The following is a 17,262-nucleotide window of genomic DNA, read 5'->3' on the forward strand; positions in this document are numbered from 1 at the left end:
TTAATGCGGTGGTAACAGTTTTTCCTCAGATATTTCTCACTTTCTTCTTACCTTGTCCCTTGTTGATGCTTATCCCTACTAGTAGAATTGCCAAGAACGTTGTCCCTGATGTCAGGCCTCTGCCCTGTTAAGCCAATGTGAAATTTGTCCTCGAACATACTTTCTGGAACCTTAAAACTAGACCCTCTCCCCCCCCCCCCCCCCCCCCCCCCCCCCCCCCGGAAATCAAAAGAAATAGATGTGGCCACTTTGGGAAATCTGTGCGTTGATATTGTGCTTAATGTTCCCGAATTGCCCCCCAATGACCCTGCTCTTCGCAAGCTCTACATGGATCGCTTATCAGCTTCACCGCCCGATAAGGTCTCTCTCTCTCTCTCTCTTACTTTCAGCTTTCAATTTTCAATTTTTTTTTAATTATTATAATTATTATTATAGCAATACTGGGAAGCCGGTGGTAATTGCAATATGGCAATAGCAGCAGGTCGGGTTGGACTTGATTGTATAACAATTGGTCATGTCGGTAACGACATTTATGGACGCTTCCTCCTAGACGTCCTTCATCATGAGGTATTTCTATGGTTGGAATGATGACCCCCACTCAACTACATTCTGATCATCTTCTTCTTCATGTTGCCTCTTCTTATCAAACACTTCTCTGCTGGGTTCTTGTTGACCCTTTACAAAGACATGGTTTTTGCAGGTATACCCCCTCCCCACAATTATATTTCTTATCTATCTATCTATCTATGTATCTTGTGCCTCAAAAATCAACCTTGTTTCTGTTTCTCAGTCGAGCTGATTTCAGTGACCAGCCTGCTTTCAGTTGGTTGACCACCCTCTCCAACCAAGTCAAGATGGCCATTCAAAACTCTAAGATCCTCTTTTGTAATGGTTATGGCTTTGATGAGCTTTCCCCCACCTGCTCACCTCTGCTCTACAATATGCTGTTGAAGTTGGACTTGTGTTTTTTTCGATCCTGGACCCCGTGGAAACACTCTTTCCAATGGAACTCCCCAACAACAGACAGCCCTTTCCCACTTCTTAACAATGAGCGACGTTCTTCTTCTCACTTCTGATGAGGTCCGTTTCACTCTTTACATCACCTATTATTATTATTATTATTATGCTCTCTCTCTTTTGCCGCTTTATTTTTCTTGTTTCTGTTTAGGGACCTCTTCACTTGTCATATTATGTTATTTTACGCTCTTTTCTTTCTGCTGAATTGCTGTTTCCTTTTTTCAACACTATGCATTACTGCACCATTCTTCTCCCAACGGCCATTTATACTTCTGCTCTATGCCCATTTAGCCTCTATTTAGTCATTACCATCTTCTTTTACACCCTTTTTCTTCTTCTCATGTCCTTGGAAAACCTTTAATTTTAAATATTGAATCTTCATTGTGCTGTTTCCATTAGTTTTTGCCGTGCCTGTCTGAACTACATCTGTTTGTCATATTACAGGCAATTAAAATGTTGATTCCCAACATTTTGGTTTTATAATGAAAGTTGGCTTGGCCTTTATATTATAATTTCCTTTTTGCTTCTTTGGTACATCAGCACTCTAGTGTCTATGACTGTTACATTTGCTTAGATGGACTACCGATTTGTCAGGCTGTACACTTTTATATATGATTCTTCTATACAATAGTACCAAAAGTTTACAAAGATCGGAAAGGTCTTTTTATCCTGATGGAATTATTGATTCATGTTGGTGAGGAATTAGATATAATGTATCACAAAAAGTTTTCCTTGGATCACTATCTTTTTGGAGTTCCATATTCATGTTGGTAAATAGACCTTAGTTGCATATCTGAATGATTGTAGTTTGTCTTGAACCTGTCGTGGCCCTTGGTATACCTAGCAAGAGTATAGTAGGCTTACAACCCCATTCTTTCAATAACTTCCTTCCAGTAGAGTCTTTCTTTAAAGTGTAGCTTTTGTCTTTGTAAATTATGGTGGAAAATTCTATTTGTGCATAGTTTACTAGATTTTTTTTTCCTAATCCATTCCACTTGTGTAAATGATTTGCCAGGCTGAAGCACTGACTGGCATAAAAAATCCAATATTAGCAGGGCAGGAGCTGCTCAAGAAAGGTGTGCGCACAAAATGGGTGATTGTTAAGATGGGTTCAAGGGGTTCAATTATAATCTCTATGTCAAGTATATCTTGTGCTCCTGCATTCAAGGTATTATTTTAGAATCTCAACATGATCTCTTATGATGTTTCCATGAATTTCTTTTTTGGACTTCTTTGATACCATGATATTAATAATTGTTTTTGAAAGTCTTATAGAAATAAAAATAATAATAATTGCCGTTGAAAGTCTTATCAAAATGATAATAATAATAATAATAGCTGTTGAAGATCTGTGTTTTGACTAACTATAACAGAAGTTTGGGGTTAATAATGTCATTCAAGTGTGTTCTTCATATTTAATTTATTATTTTAAACTACATATTTACCCATTCTCTTGCTGTTGCACCATAGAGGAAGCCTTTTGTACCAAATCATGTGAAAAAATGTTAAAATAAATAACATAAAACCCAAGAGTTTGACATGCAGTGAATATGATTGTGTGCTATATTTTGTATTAAAACTATAAGTTAACTAAATATTAGTGGAATGAAAATTTCTTCCAATAATGTGAAAAGGTCCATATTCGCTCACTTTCTTCTAGTGCATTATTCTAACCTTCCTAAATTCCTTGTTCATCTTCCTTTCTTGCCTAATGTGAAATGAAACAAGTAGTTGTTATTCTGCAATGTGATCAGGTTAACGTTATTGACACTGTGGGGTGCGGAGATAGTTTTGTGGCTGCTATTGCATTTGGTTTTATACACAATATGCCCATGGTTAGTTCATTAGCACTCGCAAATGCAGTGGGTGCTGCAACCGCCATGGGTTGTGGTGCAGGTAGGAATGTGGCAACCTTGCAGAGAGTTGTAGAACTCATGAAGACGGCAGAGCTTAATGAGGATGAAGAATTTTGGAATGAACTGCTTGCTGAAAATGTGGACACTGAAGAAATTACATTTCTCTCGAAATTTGTCATTAATGGAAACAACCACCAGTTGAACTGTATTGCATTACAAAAGGTGGTCTCGGAACTGCTGCCTAAGCTTGAATCATCACCTGTGGAGGGAAAAGTGCCATCTTGATAGATTAGGAAACATGGCAACTTTCCAGCAATGGACATAGATTTTGTAAGAACCAATGCATTCTCTCAGTTGGTTGCACTCACAATTTTACTACCTTGAAATGAGGCCTGGGTAGGAGACAATAAACACAGATTGGATTCATCTCCATTCAAATCAGATGAGGTAATTGTTGGGTATCAAATTAGTTGAAGGGGCGAGCAATGTTGCATAGCCTGTTTTACTGTTGGGATTTTTCATTTTAGGTGATAGTTTTGCTTTTTATAGGTTAGCAGCTATATGCTTCAACGTGCCAGAGAGTTTTACATCTGAATTGGGTTTCTGCAAGCAACTTATTCATGATTTTTTAGATTTTTTTTTTTTTTTTTTTTTTTTTTTTTTTTTTTTTTTGGTGCACCATTGCAATAAGAATGCTTCCCAAGTAGGTACCTGAATCTCCTTGTGTAAAGTTGGCATTGTAATGTGATACTTCAATAGCATAAAGGAAGCAATTTTCCCTGGACGGTGTTATTTTTGAAAATTGCATAAAGTGCCCTCTTAACTCCAAATGAGTCTATTTCATGATTTCGTGAAGAGTCGTATAAAGCCACCATTTCCTGCTTACTAAAGATCCATATTTACATTTTAAGTCCAAAATTTGAGTTTGAATATCCATCAGTAAAATTCTCAAGGAAGTGGGGAATTGATTTGGGTTGCCTTTAGATTTGACAATTTAAAATCAAGGCATTTGTGGGAGAAACGAATCTTTTCCCAATCAGGTATTGTCCGCTTTGAGACGGGTATTGTCAACCCTTACTCCTATTCACATGGATTTGTTCAATCCCACATCGGGGAGAAACGTCTCCCACCTTTGCCTTATAAGCACTTGGCTTAAAGAAGGGTGTATGATAGTGTGTATGATCCCACCTTCCCCTTCTTCGGCGATGGACCCGAAGGAGTGCATAGTGCATGCGATGTGATGTGCAGTTTTTGAGACTTGCTCGCATGATCACATGTCCTCTGCTACGTCCTCTTCAAGGAGCTCCGCAAGTTCTCTTTCAAGCTCGTCTTCTACCTCGCCCGCTCCGTATGCCTCTCTCTCTCTCTCTCTCTTATTATTATGTTGTGTTTGATCAAGAAAACTTGTTTGAATTGGGATCTTGTGGATTTTTTTTTTTTTTTTTTATCTAAATGCCTCACACTTCTTGCTTCTTGTTTGAAAGAATTGACAATTGAAGATTACACTGGTCTAGGGCACACATTTCCCTTTCTCTTTAAGTTAGGTTTTTGGAGATTGGAATAAGATTGTGTACTTACTTAATCTAAGTTCAAATGTTGAGATGGAAGCAAAATTAGTCATGTTTATGTTCAATTTTGAAATTAAACTAAATAAAGATTTGTGAAATCACTTAGTGGTAACTTAGTAGTTAAGGATAGTTCATCACCTTTTAGAGTGAACAAGAAAGAAGTGAAAAAAGGACTTTGTCAATTAAGGAAGTAATAGTCAGTCCGACTTCGGATAGAATAAACGTGAACGATCTTGACTAATACATAACCGACCACAAGAATGTGGGACTAAGGTTTGGTTGTTGTTGTTGTTGTTTATTATATGATTTAAACAAGAATATAGATCTTCCTTGAGTACAATACTTAAATCAACCTTTTCTAATCTGTGTGTGTGTTTTTTTTTTTTTTGAATGAATGGGTGAATTTCATTAAACACAGAACTTTGATATAAGTAATGAGTGCAAACAAAATTGTAAACCCCAACACCTAAAGGAACTAAAGAACACCACTCCACACATAAACAGACTCAAGCGGAATTATAAGGATCCCAGCACCAGCTATGAATTAAGAACACTTTTGCAAACAAATCAAAGAGTTCTTACAACCCATCATATGTGCCTATCTCAGTAATTGAGCACAGGTTAGGATATCCTCCAATTAGCACAAAGGATTCCGTTATGAATTGACTTCCTCACCTTGTTGCAGAACAAACTCCACTCTAGCCTTATACCCTCTTCAGATTGGAATAAGATTGTGTACTTAACAAATCCCACAGGCTTATAAGGCATGAGTGGGGTTTCAAAAACTGCTCATGTTGCTTGAAGGAACAAAGCCGTGTGGGTCCTTCGACCTCAGAGCGGACAAACTGCTTGCGGGTTTGGAACAAATCCTCCCCCACAGCATTAGAAGAACAATTGTTAGTATAAATTTTTTATATAAATTTAACAACAAATTATATGTTTTGGTAAACAAAAACGTTTGTGATACTATTTAGTAGTTTGAAATCCGCTTATTAATAAAACTAACATCTATCCATAAATTTTATCAATTAAAAAAATAAAATAAAAAAATTCATTTCATGCTATAACCAAGTCTTTTACCTAAAATAAAATTAAATCAAACTTCTTCATTTTAAATATCTCTACCCAAACAAACAATTGAGGAATGCGTAGAGATTTAACACGAGATGTATTTTTTTTTTCTGAAGAATTAAATGATTCCTAAGAGCATATTCATCTGCCTTTTTAACAGTTTGCAGACGTTTATATATATATATATATATATATATTGTAATATCAACCTTTCTAATCTGTGTTTTTTTTTTTTTTTGAATGAATGGGTGAATTTCATTAAACACAAAACTTTGATATAAGTAATGCAACCTTAAGCAGCTAGCAGGCTGCAAACAACATCAACAGAGCTAACACAAACCGCTGTGGAAACAAAATTGTAAACCCCAACACCTAAAGAACACCACTCCACATATAAACAAACTCAAGCAGAATTAAAAGGATACCAGCACCAGCTACGAATTAAGAACATTTCTAAAAACAAATCAAAGAGTTGTTACAACCCATCATATGAAGAACTAATGTGAAGTCTTCCCCTTGCTGCCTTTTGTTTAGATAGATAAATAGTGGGGGAGGGGGAGGGGAGGTGAATTTTGAACCACAAGCTGCCTATCTCAGTAATTGAGCACAAAGGATTCTGTTTTGAACTGACTTCCTCACCTTGTTGCAGAACAAACTCCACTCTAGCCTTATAACCCTCTTCAGATTTTATTTGCCCTTGATCGATTATAGATGTGATAGATAGAGGTTGCCAAGGATAGCTTACAGGGAGTAGATTTTAGGTTCTTCCTTTTCAACTGCTTTATTCCCCATTGAAGCACATCATCCCAGCAAAAGTTAGGTCTGCTTATCAAGCTTAACTCCAAAACCTGCCTCAAAATTATCATCTCTTGTACTTTGACCAACTTTCTATTTTAAGACAATTACTATTAAGGTGTCTAGAATACCTGCAGAAAACCAGATCATTCTACCCCACTCCACTTTAGGCTATTTAGCCCTGATCTCTTCCCATGCTGCTGCACATGAGAGTTTCCGTGATTTAGAAGGTAAGCAGATTGCAAAATCCTCACACCCTGAAACCATCTCATACAGTTTGCTTTGAATGGAGACTAAATCTTAAAATCTAGCTGTTTACCAATTCCTCCTTCCTTCAAGAATGACTGTAGATAGTTTTGCATCCATGTTACTAGCTGCATCATAAATCATCCTATAACCATACTTAGGGTATGGGGCACCATCAGGGTGCTATATATCATGCCACAGAAAGATATTACTGTTATTATCTAGTAAATGCTTCGACAAACACCTAGCTTCAACTGCCATGCTCCGGAAGTGAGGTATTATTGTTTTGGATTGGTGTTGCATGTGCTAAAAAATGTATTTCTCCCTGATTACACCCCCAGTGTATTTGGTTTGATTTCCTTTTAGTAAAATTTTTCGTTACTTATTAAAAAAAAACAAACGCCTAGCAATGTACCTTTACTTAAGCTTAAAAATGTACTTTAGTTGGGATTTTAGGTTATGTCATAGAATTACTATGTAAAATGCAGTTGCTTCAGTTAATATTACTTGTGTGACTGATATCTATTACTTGTATATTCCAATTTATTCCTCATTTCTCTTCCTCTGAGTCCCTAAGTTCTTTGAATAATTATGATATGTGCTCATATGCTGCATTTCTTTGACTGTAGGACATGCTTTGCAGTTTCTTCAACATGGTTGGGTAAGTTGGTGGAGTTTATCACAGTCAGCTTTTTAGGTATATCTCATTTGATTTTTGTATGTGACTCATAGAAAGTTTAATGTTGATGCAGGGATCCATCCAAAGGATTTTTTTGTTTTGCTCAAGACTATAGTACACATTTCTTCTGTGTGGCATCTTTCCTATGGACTACAACAATAGCTTTTACTCTTCACCGTACTGTTGTTAGACACAAAACGGATGTTGAAGATTTGGAGGCCATGTTTCACTTGTATGTTTGGGGTACGAACAATTTGTGACAATAATTTATGATTCTTTTTATAGAAAAGTTAGCTTTGTCCAATGTCTAGGTCATAAAAAATTGATATTTTTAGATTTTATTGCATGCATTTCCTTCTTCTCTTGTGTTTTTCAGGTGCTGCTAGATATCTTTATTTGGGACGTTGGTTTTAACCTTTCATTACTATGCACAGGAACTTCACTAGTTATGACTGTCATACGCTCTTTTGGTAATAACCATGGACATTTAGGCGCATCGTGTTATACACAAACAGGGCGCACTGGAAAGGCAAGATTTGTAGCTTTTTGGTTGCAGGAACTATGATTTCTGACTGTTCAATTTTATAAAAAAAATTCGAATGACAGGGAATTTCTCTGAATTTCTATGCAATTAGTTATTTTTCCTGAGATACAAGGGACTCCCTGAATTCAAGTTTTAGTTGCCTCTCTATTGTCACAATCTCTCATGCTTATAAGTGTAATCTTTCACTATATAATTAAAGTTAAAGTGAGAAATCCTCACTGATGTTATTGGGATCATGTATGTATATAAAGTGCCATGTGGAAAATATCAGCTACAATGTAGTGAGCCCATGCAAGATATTTACTGTAGTTTCAACCCAGCAACAAAGTCCATACAACACTATCCTCACTTGGACCAAGATGATTTTGAAGGGTCCAAAATGCCTTAAATTTTTTCAGAATTAACACTCTACACACGCTTGGCTAATCAAGTGATGAAGCATATTTACTTCAGAATAGATGTTGAATTTCCAATTGATATGGACCCTAGACTGTCAATAATGTGGATGCTGAATTTGCTTTGATATGACAAGGATATAGGAAAACAAAATAAAAATATTTCAAATTTCATCATCTTTTGTGTTTAATCTCCAATGTAAATGGCATGTTTTTTGTTCACTGATTTAAACATTTCTAACTATTCCTGCAGGCAATTCACTTTATAACATTTTATGTACCACTCTGGGGTGCAATTCTTTACAATGGCTTTACGTATTTCCAAGTGATACGCATGCTAAACAATGCAACCCGCGTATGTATTTCCTTGTCCTATAAATTTTACAGAAATATATATTTCTGTTCATTTGTAGACTTGTTGAGACTATAATTCTGCTTTGAAAATTTCAGATGGCAGCAGGCATGTCAGAGCGGGCATACCAGTTAGATGCAAGGGCAGACATGAAAGTATGCTATTTTGTGGCTTGTTTCCTACATGGGTTTCAGTAGGATCATATATAGAGATTCAAATCATGTTAACATGAAATAGAATATGCTGAATAAATCTCCATTGCTTAAATTATTTTTGATAATTCAAATGTTTCAACAAGTGAGGGAGGGGGGATTCTAACCCTAGTTGTCCTTATTAAGGAGACTAGGGAATGCCACTAAGTTACAAGGCTCTTGGCTTCAATTATTAGAATATCCAAATATATATGTCATTCATAACACTTAGATGACTTCCAATGATACATCCCTCTGCCGTATAAGATGTTATGAGGAATCTAGACCATCCATATTTGTATTTCAGGGTCATGCTCACTACCCTTGATTGTAATTTGAATGTGGCCTCTTTCCCTTTGATCGTAAATACATACACGTGCACGTGCACACACACGCACACTTTGTTAATGTTAAGAACCATACGAAATGTAAATGTCAATAGTGAGAAATTTTATATCTTCTATCCTCATAATTTCTCTGCTGTTGGTTTCTTTCATTCATAGGCTCTAAACAGGTGGGGATATTATCCACTTATTCTCATTGGATCATTTACTTTTGGTACAATCAACCGGATTCATGACTTTATGGAGCCTGATAAAATCTTTTGGCTTTCAGTTCTTGATGTTGGGACAGCTTCACTAATGGTAATTCAAATGACTATAGACTGGCTCTTTTTAGTTAATGTTTTATAATATATCTTCTGGCAGTTTGACATGATATGTGTTTTGATTGCGTGTGCATGGATGTGCATGCAATGTTGTTTCGGTCGCTGATTGGTGGGTGTGTGGTTTTGTATCATTTTTATAATCCTTTTATGGTTTTGTTCTTTTCATTAGAAATCATTTTTTTACTTGTTTGTGCACATTACACACAACACGGGCTCTTTTCAACTTCCAGAAGGCTATGCCTTGCTTGGAAAATTTTCTTGATTCGGGTTCTTTTTAAAATTCTGACACATGATTATGGAATTTTCAAATCTATGGCAGAACCTAGGATGCATGGATACTTCATTTTTTTTCATTTTTTTTCTCAAGTGCCAGTATATCTAGGATACACCTGTGATATGACTTGGATATAGTTGTAACAAATCCTTGATAGTGAGATAGCCCAAACTTGTAAGAATTTTTATTTATGTGTTTTATATATTGGTTTCGATGTTGAAAACTTATCTAGTTATATTTTATTTACTCTTTTGGATCTTGGTTTGTATTCTAAACATCATTTAATGGTCATGGATTCACTTTATTATCCATTATTACTTTTAAATTGATTAATGTTTAACAAAATATAAAAAATAAATGCTTAAGAAAATTTTATATATATATATATATTTATGAAGTAATTAATACATGTATCCCCAATGTATTGTACCCTAAGTTTTTCAAGAAATATTGTACCCATGTACCCATGCTCATATCATACCCGTATCTGTATTTGTACCCATGCATCTGAGGACAAAACTAATTTGAAGAAATAAGAGTTACATTGAGTAACTATCTCTTGTTGTCAATTAGTATAGATGGGCTCTCTAAAAAATAATCTGGGATGATATGAGCATGACTTGAGGAAGTGTAACATACAAATTCTTTTTATTTCAAAAAAGATTTTCATATTCTTTTTCCATTTTAGGAATTACTGTAATCTAATTATTTTTGTCGTTGCAGGGCCTGTTCAACTCAATAGCATATGGTCTGAACTCTTCAGTGCGACGTGCAATTTATGAACGTTTGGAACTGTAAGTTATAAATTCCGTTTCTTTTTTTTTTTTTAATTTATTTATTGTCTTGAGAAATTTTAAGTTATCAGCTTGCACCCACCATGAATGTCTTATCTTACTATCATGACCAAACAATCTCTTGAAATTTTTACTAGTGCGCCAATTGCTATTTGTCACTAGTGCTTGAAGCAATAGTATGTTTGGTTTACCAAAATGTCTTACAGTTTGTGATGACTGGATGTTTTGATTTGGGAAAATGCTAGAGGTACTATCAAAATCTATTACAAAAACGTACAAACTCACATGGCAGCTGATGTGGATAGTGCCACGTCAGCTTGGTAATTATGAAATTGGCTTGCCATTTTTTTATATTCATTAATGTGTTTTTTGTAATAATAAAAAATTTAAATTAAAAAAAAAAAAAAAAAAATCCAACACTGAGGCAGCTCAAGTGAGGACTTGTCCAACCTTGTCGTCCGACATCTGAGAACCAATAGAAGAAGCACTTTTGTTGAATGGTCTAGAATAAGGAACATCTATGTAATCCAGAACGGATCATTCACTGTATTGTTGTTGGATTTGTAATTGCTGTGACGTTTGGCACTCACTTATCTAGTTTGACACATTGTACCCACCTTTATTTGCCTTCTCAAGGTTTCACGACACTTGTAGATAAAGTTTTTGAGGTAAATTTGTTGAAAAATTTATTTAGCTAGTGTGAATGACGATTTTTGGATCTAGATTTGCTTGTATCTTTACCAAAAAACGAAGTAGAATTTGAAATTGGAGATGTGGAGCACCGAAATGCCAACCTTTATGGTAGGTTGCAACTTTAAAACCCAAGCAAAAGCTTAGAGTGCTAGGGGACATGCAAAATAGAACTTGGTCTTAATGGTTGGGTTCTCTATCTCTGCCATCAACAAAAATGATGTCATTATTGTCACTGTTGTCATTGAAGTCAGTCTGATCTGACGCAAGACAGCATCAGATATGGGTGGTGAGGCCAAACATTACAGTGGCGATGGGGGTTAAACAATCAGCATAATGATGGGCCTTGAGAAGTAGGACCCAGGTGAGTTGTGGGACATTCTTGCGACCATGGTGGCTTGACTCGGGCATGACTTGACCCAAGTGACTCAGTGGCAATGAGGATCTTGTCTTTGGACAGACACTCCATCTCAACCAATGACCAATTCAAGGTCTCCGTCTTTGACAACAACTGCCAATGACTTATTTCCCCCTTTTTTAACACAACATGAAAAACAAAGGGAGACTCATTTCAGTTATGGGGTCATCAGTTCAGGTAAGATGGGTGGAACACCTAGCGATTAGGAAAGGGAAAAAAAAATCAGTTAAAAAGTGATGTGTCAAGTTTTTTTTTTCTTAAATAGCTGATGTGGCAGTATATATAGACCGTCATGTCAGATTATTAGGTTTTTGCAGTAAACTTGACACCACCTGTAGTAGCACTCTTTGATTTGGGGTCATTCCTTTTCTAATCAGTAATGAAGATAAGGTGACGTTAGCATTTTTTGGCTTTGTCATCTCATGATTCTTGAATTGAAGATAGAGGAGAGGGTAATAATTATTGCATAAATGCTGAATCTGGAGCTTAGGAGTTTGGAGACATTTCCAATTCTAGAGTATGCTTACGTGCTTTCCTTATTCATCTACTCCCTGTTTTCGTACTAGTTAACTCAATTTTTACTTGGTAGTTATTACTTTTGGTTTATGAATACATTCATTTTGAGTGAATGGTTGTGTTTGTAATTTTTTACCAGGTTCTGGCCAGAGAGGTTTAGAAGATGGCTCCCTAACAATTCCAAGTACAGAAATCAACAGCAAGAGAGTGAACTAGTCTCGTTGAAAATTCAAGATCAGCAATAGCAAACTGGACGTATTCTGTACCTCCATCAGCTAGAGCTTTATCCTCTTGCCAAAAATTTCAACATTTTTTTCATTAAATTTGAAGAGAGGATAAAATGAAGAGACAAAAACGAACACAGCTCCCAGCATCCAATCCAAACATATTAGATTTGTTTGCTGCAACGCAAATGTGATTCATGTCATCTGTGGCACCTTGCTTTCTCCTTGTGAGACTGATTTGAAAAAGGTATGACGGATATTTGTTGATAGAGGAGCCAAGTAAAGTAGAATCTCTAATAGAAGATTTGTGGTTACACAGAGAGGTGGATGACCATTTTAACAATGACAGAAATGTGAGTTCAAAGCATTGTTGTTGTAGAATATGCTTCCAAGTTCTGGCTCTAGTGTTTCACTTACTATTGTTAAGTCCTCTTTTGGCTTCTAGCCTCCTATTGTACCAACTTGTAAGCTTTTTCTGTAAATGAATATTTTTTTTCTTCAAACCCTTTTTTTGTCATTTTATGAAATGAATGTGGTCTGAATGTTATGCTCAATGCAGTCTTGGCCAGATTCCTCAAGTTGCTAAATATATTATTTAAAGAATCGGTCGGGACTTGGATCTTTTTGCCTCATGGAACTCAGCCATGAATGTGGCATTAAACGTGGAAATTACCATATGCAGTTTGCTTCCAAGAATTCAGTAGTTCCACTGCCAGGAATAATGGTGTGTACTTTACAGTTCAGACTTCAGGGCAGCAAAAACAGTTGTCTCAGAATGGGATGCTTTGCACGGAATGAGTGCCTTCTGTCTCTGTAAAGTCTTTTATCATCAAATATAAACAAATCAAACATGTCCAATTTTCAGATGTCAGATTTCGCTATTTTCGTAGGTTGTAACAAACAACGCCCTTCCTCGATCAAACACAACCAAAAAAAAAGGAACACAAGCACAAATTTAAGAAAAGACTGACAACAATTCTGTTTCATAAGCAGAATTACATATTTACAAATAAAGACTCTGGACATCAAATTAAAAGTAAAACACCCAAAAAAAAAATTTCAAAAAGAAAAAAGAAAAAACAGAAATTGGAAATGCTTGGATTTTAATAATTCTTTCTTATAGTCTAAGAACAAGCACAAGGGTTATCAACGACAAGCGTAGCAACATCCTCATCTCCACTCCTGAAAAACAAGTAACCAACTGCGAGACCAAGCACAATAGCCACGAACACCCCACCGTTAAACGACATGACGGCGAGCATAAGCAAGTATCCGAGCCCGGAGTTAAGCCCGAAAAGGGCGGCTCCGGCGAACCTGGCGGCGGACCACTTGGATCTGGCGGTCTTTCCGTCGGCTTGCTGCAGCAAAGGGTCCTCGATCTGGGGTTTAGGAGGATTGGAGGCTTTGGCGGCGGAGACGAGCTTGAAACGCACGCGCTTGTCTTCAAGGTACTGGTAAAAGGTGGAGACAAGGAAACAGGCGAGAAGGGAAAGGGAGTAACTGATCCAGGAACTGGTCGTCCAACCGTCGAACAGGATCGTCACCTGGTTCCCCCAGTAAAACGTCATGTGCATCATCTTCGATCTGATCTTGTTTTTCTAGCTTTGCTTTTTTTTTTTTTTTTTTTTTTTTTTTTTTTTTTTAAGAGAGATAATTTTTAGGACAGAAGGGGAGGCCGGGATGGGAGAGGAATAGGATATTTATATTTATGCATATATATATAAATATACATATGTTTGTTACAATTGGTTCTGTTCCTTTTTTTTGGCAAAAAATTGGTTCTGTTCTTTGCTTTGTAGTAATGGGTGTACTACTACTGTACGACAGTGATGTGGGTTCCGAAAATGCCCTTAGAGTCCGTCGTTTATTACGTAACTTTAGCATTTTTCCGTTTGGTTTAACAAATTGGAGATCAACTTTTTAAACTTTTCATTTATTTTTATATTGGTCGTAAATTTTAAAAATTTTATCTTTAGATAGTATGTTTTATTATTTGCTTTATGCTAGTAAATTTTTAAAAAGATCAGAGATCAAGTACAAAAATAAATGAAAAGTTTAAAAAGTTATTAAAATATTAAAATTTCAAGTAAATATTAAAATGTTATCAAGTAAATATTAAAATTTTAAAATTTTATGATCTCAAATTGTGTATAAAAAATAAATTTGTTGATCAAATAATAAATAACATCCAATTTAAACAAAATTTGATATGTATGTTAAAAACACAAGGAACATCAAATTCAACGGTTGGATTTTCAAAATTTACACATACTAATTTCTCTCTAAACTATTACAAAGAGAAACTTTGTTTGTTTCGTTTTTGTTTAGTCTGACTTCTTTGTGTGATTAGATCAGAATTAAGTTGTGTAATTAGATCAGGATTAAGTCAGGGACCACAATTATATTCACAACTTTACCACAGTTTGTTCATATGATGATTTGTAAGTAATGAAACTGTGAACTTTTTTTTCCAACTATGGTCATTGTGGCAAGTTGTGGTCAAAATTATAGAAATTATTGAGGTAGTAAACTTCCCAGTGTCTGATGATCACAAAATAACCTACCAAAAGAGTAATTACCACATCTATATGGGTTCATATTCATTTGAAGGTTGGTTGGTTGGTTGGTTGGTTGGACTTTTTCTTTATTTTTTAATTTGATAGGTGTGTTTTTTTTTTTTGTTTTTGGTGAGAATGGATAGGTGGTTAGTTGGACTTGGAGTTGGAGATTTAGGAAAATAGTGGGACCAGCTGTGTTTATACTTTATAGTTGGACAGTACCGCAAGGAACAGCCTATCCACTATATCACGATTCATATGCCATGCTTCATTCCGCCTGTTGCTTAGGAATTCAAAATTGTCGCATTGACTTTTCTTTCTTTCTTTCTTTCTTTAAAGTAAGGTCTTGTGCCCTGTTAGAAATTATTAGGTAGTCGGTGGTGTGGATTATGGTGGTCTCTCTTCTTATGGATGTGAGTTTTATTAATTAAATTTAAGATAAATCATAAATTACACCCTTAAAATTTAGAAGTGGTTGAATTTTACACTATAAAATTTTAAAATTTGGATTTTATCCCCCTTGAAGTTTGAGGTGTTTGGATTTTACATTTTGAAGTTTCAGAACTTGAATTTTACCTCCTAAAATTTAGGATTGTTTGGATTTTATACTCCCAAATTTTAAAACTTTAGGGTGTAAAATAATAAAATCCATACACTTCTAAAATATAAGGGGTAAAATCAAAATTCTGAAATGTCAGGGTGTAAAATCTACATATCACCAACCTTTAGGGAGTAAAATTTAAATTTTAAAACTTCAGGATGTAAAATCCAATCACTCCTAAACTTTAAGAGTTTAATTTGTAATTTCCTTAAATTTGTTGTGAGATTCATTATACATGTGAGATGAAAGAGTATTTTGTATCAAATGATACCATATCAGCGGTATCAAAATTTAATAAGTGTGAAACATGTCAACAAAAAATAACTAACTAACTCACTAACAAATGAAAAATATGTATTAGTAAGTAATTATTTTTGTACACGTATCTCTTATTAATTAGATATTGATATAGATAACTTTGTATCATTTGATATAAAATACTTTTTTTTACCGTACTTGTGTTTTTTAAATATAAAAAAGTTAAATAAAATAATTTAAAAAATCTTGGGTAAAAGTCTTTTTAGATTTTATATTTTAGAGCCACACTTATCGGTAAAATTGTAGGTTACATTTGTATTTATATTTTATTCTTACACCTTTTTATTATTCTAATTTGGTTAAAGATATATATATATATATAAACATATTTAATTGACATAAAAAAAAAAAAAAAAGGTAAGATGTTTTTCTCACCTTCTTTTTAAAATGGTGGCAACAAATGTGCCTAAACTTAATATTTGTAAAATGTTTTTATTTTTTTTTTTATAGGTAATCACTTATTATACCAGGAGCAATACTCACCACTCACACAATAGAGGGGTCAAGATTAAATTTTTTTTAAAATTGTTAAGATAACTCCACCATAAAGTTTCTAAAATCTAATTTTCTCATTTTGATACTAATGGAAGGAGCAAGGTCAGGGGAGACTGACATTTGAAGTAGATAAACATATTATCAACCAAAAATAATAATAATAATAATCATCAAAGTATTTAAGTTTATAAAAAGTGTATAAAAAAAAGTTTATATAAATAATTAATGCTTCATTTTTTTATTGTATTATTCTTATATTATATATTTACAGCTCATTAAACCAAAACATATTTAATATGGATGTTCCTAGAGCAGATAAGTTTCTTCCCCAAAAAAAAAAAAAAAAAAAAGAAGTAGCAAAAGTAAATCATTTCAATATTCTACATTTTACCTCCAAACATCTTTTTTAATAGAGTTCCCTTTTATTTAAAAAAAAAAACAAAAACAAAAACTATATTTACTTATTTATCATTTAAAAATTATAGATTTGGACTTTATGTTTTTAGTTCTTTTAATTTTTAGATGAAAGAAAAAAAATGTGAATTTTCTTTTCAGTAATTAAACCTTTAGTTTTATTATTGTTATATTTTCTTATATTGAATTGTATATATTTAGGCATGTAAAGAGGTGTGTATATTTAAACTATTTACAATTTTGTATATGTGTAATAATTGATAAAACTATTAGTATACTCTAATTATGCAATTTCTAAATTATTTAACGAAAAAAAAAATCCTCATATTAATTTTAATTAATACGATTTAAGAGATAGTTCATATCATACAAATTAACTAGATTAAAAAAAAAAATTTGAGGTGAGTTCTAGTTAGCTTAATTGGTAAAATCTTTGATGATTGAATAAGAGATATGGGGTTCAATCCCTGTCTACACCAAAAACCAATTGGTATCTTGGTCTGATGATAAAGAGCTATCATCAGAAATGAACGCCATAAATTGAAACTATCTAAAAATAAACTGAGTTGTGTAAAAATA

General features: G+C 34.3%; 3 protein-coding genes across 3 annotated transcripts; 2 read left to right on the plus strand and 1 right to left on the minus strand.

The window, feature by feature from the left end:
* Positions 1–219: 219 nt before the first annotated feature.
* On the plus strand, positions 220–3,703 carry LOC136063181 (fructokinase-1-like; the record flags this gene model as incomplete). The annotated part of the gene is given in 8 exon segments (XM_065763181.1): positions 220–360; positions 436–562; positions 565–700; positions 791–915; positions 918–956; positions 959–1,080; positions 2,033–2,185; positions 2,772–3,703. Coding segments are annotated over 8 exon segments (1,230 nt in total), but the record flags the coding sequence as incomplete, so codon positions are not given.
* A 427-nt stretch (positions 3,704–4,130) lies between these two features.
* On the plus strand, positions 4,131–13,354 carry LOC112005589 (G-protein coupled receptor 1). The gene is made up of 9 exons (XM_065763167.1): positions 4,131–4,221; positions 7,183–7,214; positions 7,306–7,475; positions 7,667–7,761; positions 8,425–8,526; positions 8,622–8,678; positions 9,218–9,358; positions 10,379–10,449; positions 12,213–13,354. Exons 2-9 carry the CDS (start codon positions 7,186–7,188, stop codon positions 12,316–12,318), a joined length of 771 nt encoding a protein of 256 aa, XP_065619239.1. The 5' UTR covers positions 4,131–4,221; positions 7,183–7,185; the 3' UTR covers positions 12,319–13,354.
* A 67-nt stretch (positions 13,355–13,421) lies between these two features.
* Positions 13,422–13,865, minus strand: LOC112005590 (copper transporter 5.1). The gene has a single exon (XM_024037885.2). The coding sequence runs from the start codon at positions 13,863–13,865 to the stop codon at positions 13,422–13,424; it is 444 nt and encodes a 147-aa protein (XP_023893653.2).
* Between the last annotated feature and the right edge of the window lie 3,397 nt (positions 13,866–17,262).

This window comes from Quercus suber, unplaced genomic scaffold, assembly GCF_002906115.3.
Source record: "Quercus suber isolate HL8 unplaced genomic scaffold, Cork oak 2.0 scaffold_495, whole genome shotgun sequence".
Classification (NCBI taxonomy): domain Eukaryota; kingdom Viridiplantae; phylum Streptophyta; class Magnoliopsida; order Fagales; family Fagaceae; genus Quercus; species Quercus suber.

Bases quoted from the DNA above. Each gene is read 5' to 3' on its own strand.
- LOC112005589 (XM_065763167.1), top strand. From the start codon at position 7,186: ATGCTTTGCAGTTTCTTCAACATGGTTGG. The intron at 8,679-9,217 runs GTATGCTATTTT...TTTCATTCATAG, and splicing joins ATGCAAGGGCAGACATGAAA to GCTCTAAACAGGTGGGGATA. The intron at 9,359-10,378 runs GTAATTCAAATG...TTGTCGTTGCAG, and splicing joins TTGGGACAGCTTCACTAATG to GGCCTGTTCAACTCAATAGC.
- LOC112005590 (XM_024037885.2), bottom strand. From the start codon at position 13,865: ATGACGTTTTACTGGGGGAACCAGGTGACGATCCTGTTCGACGGTTGG.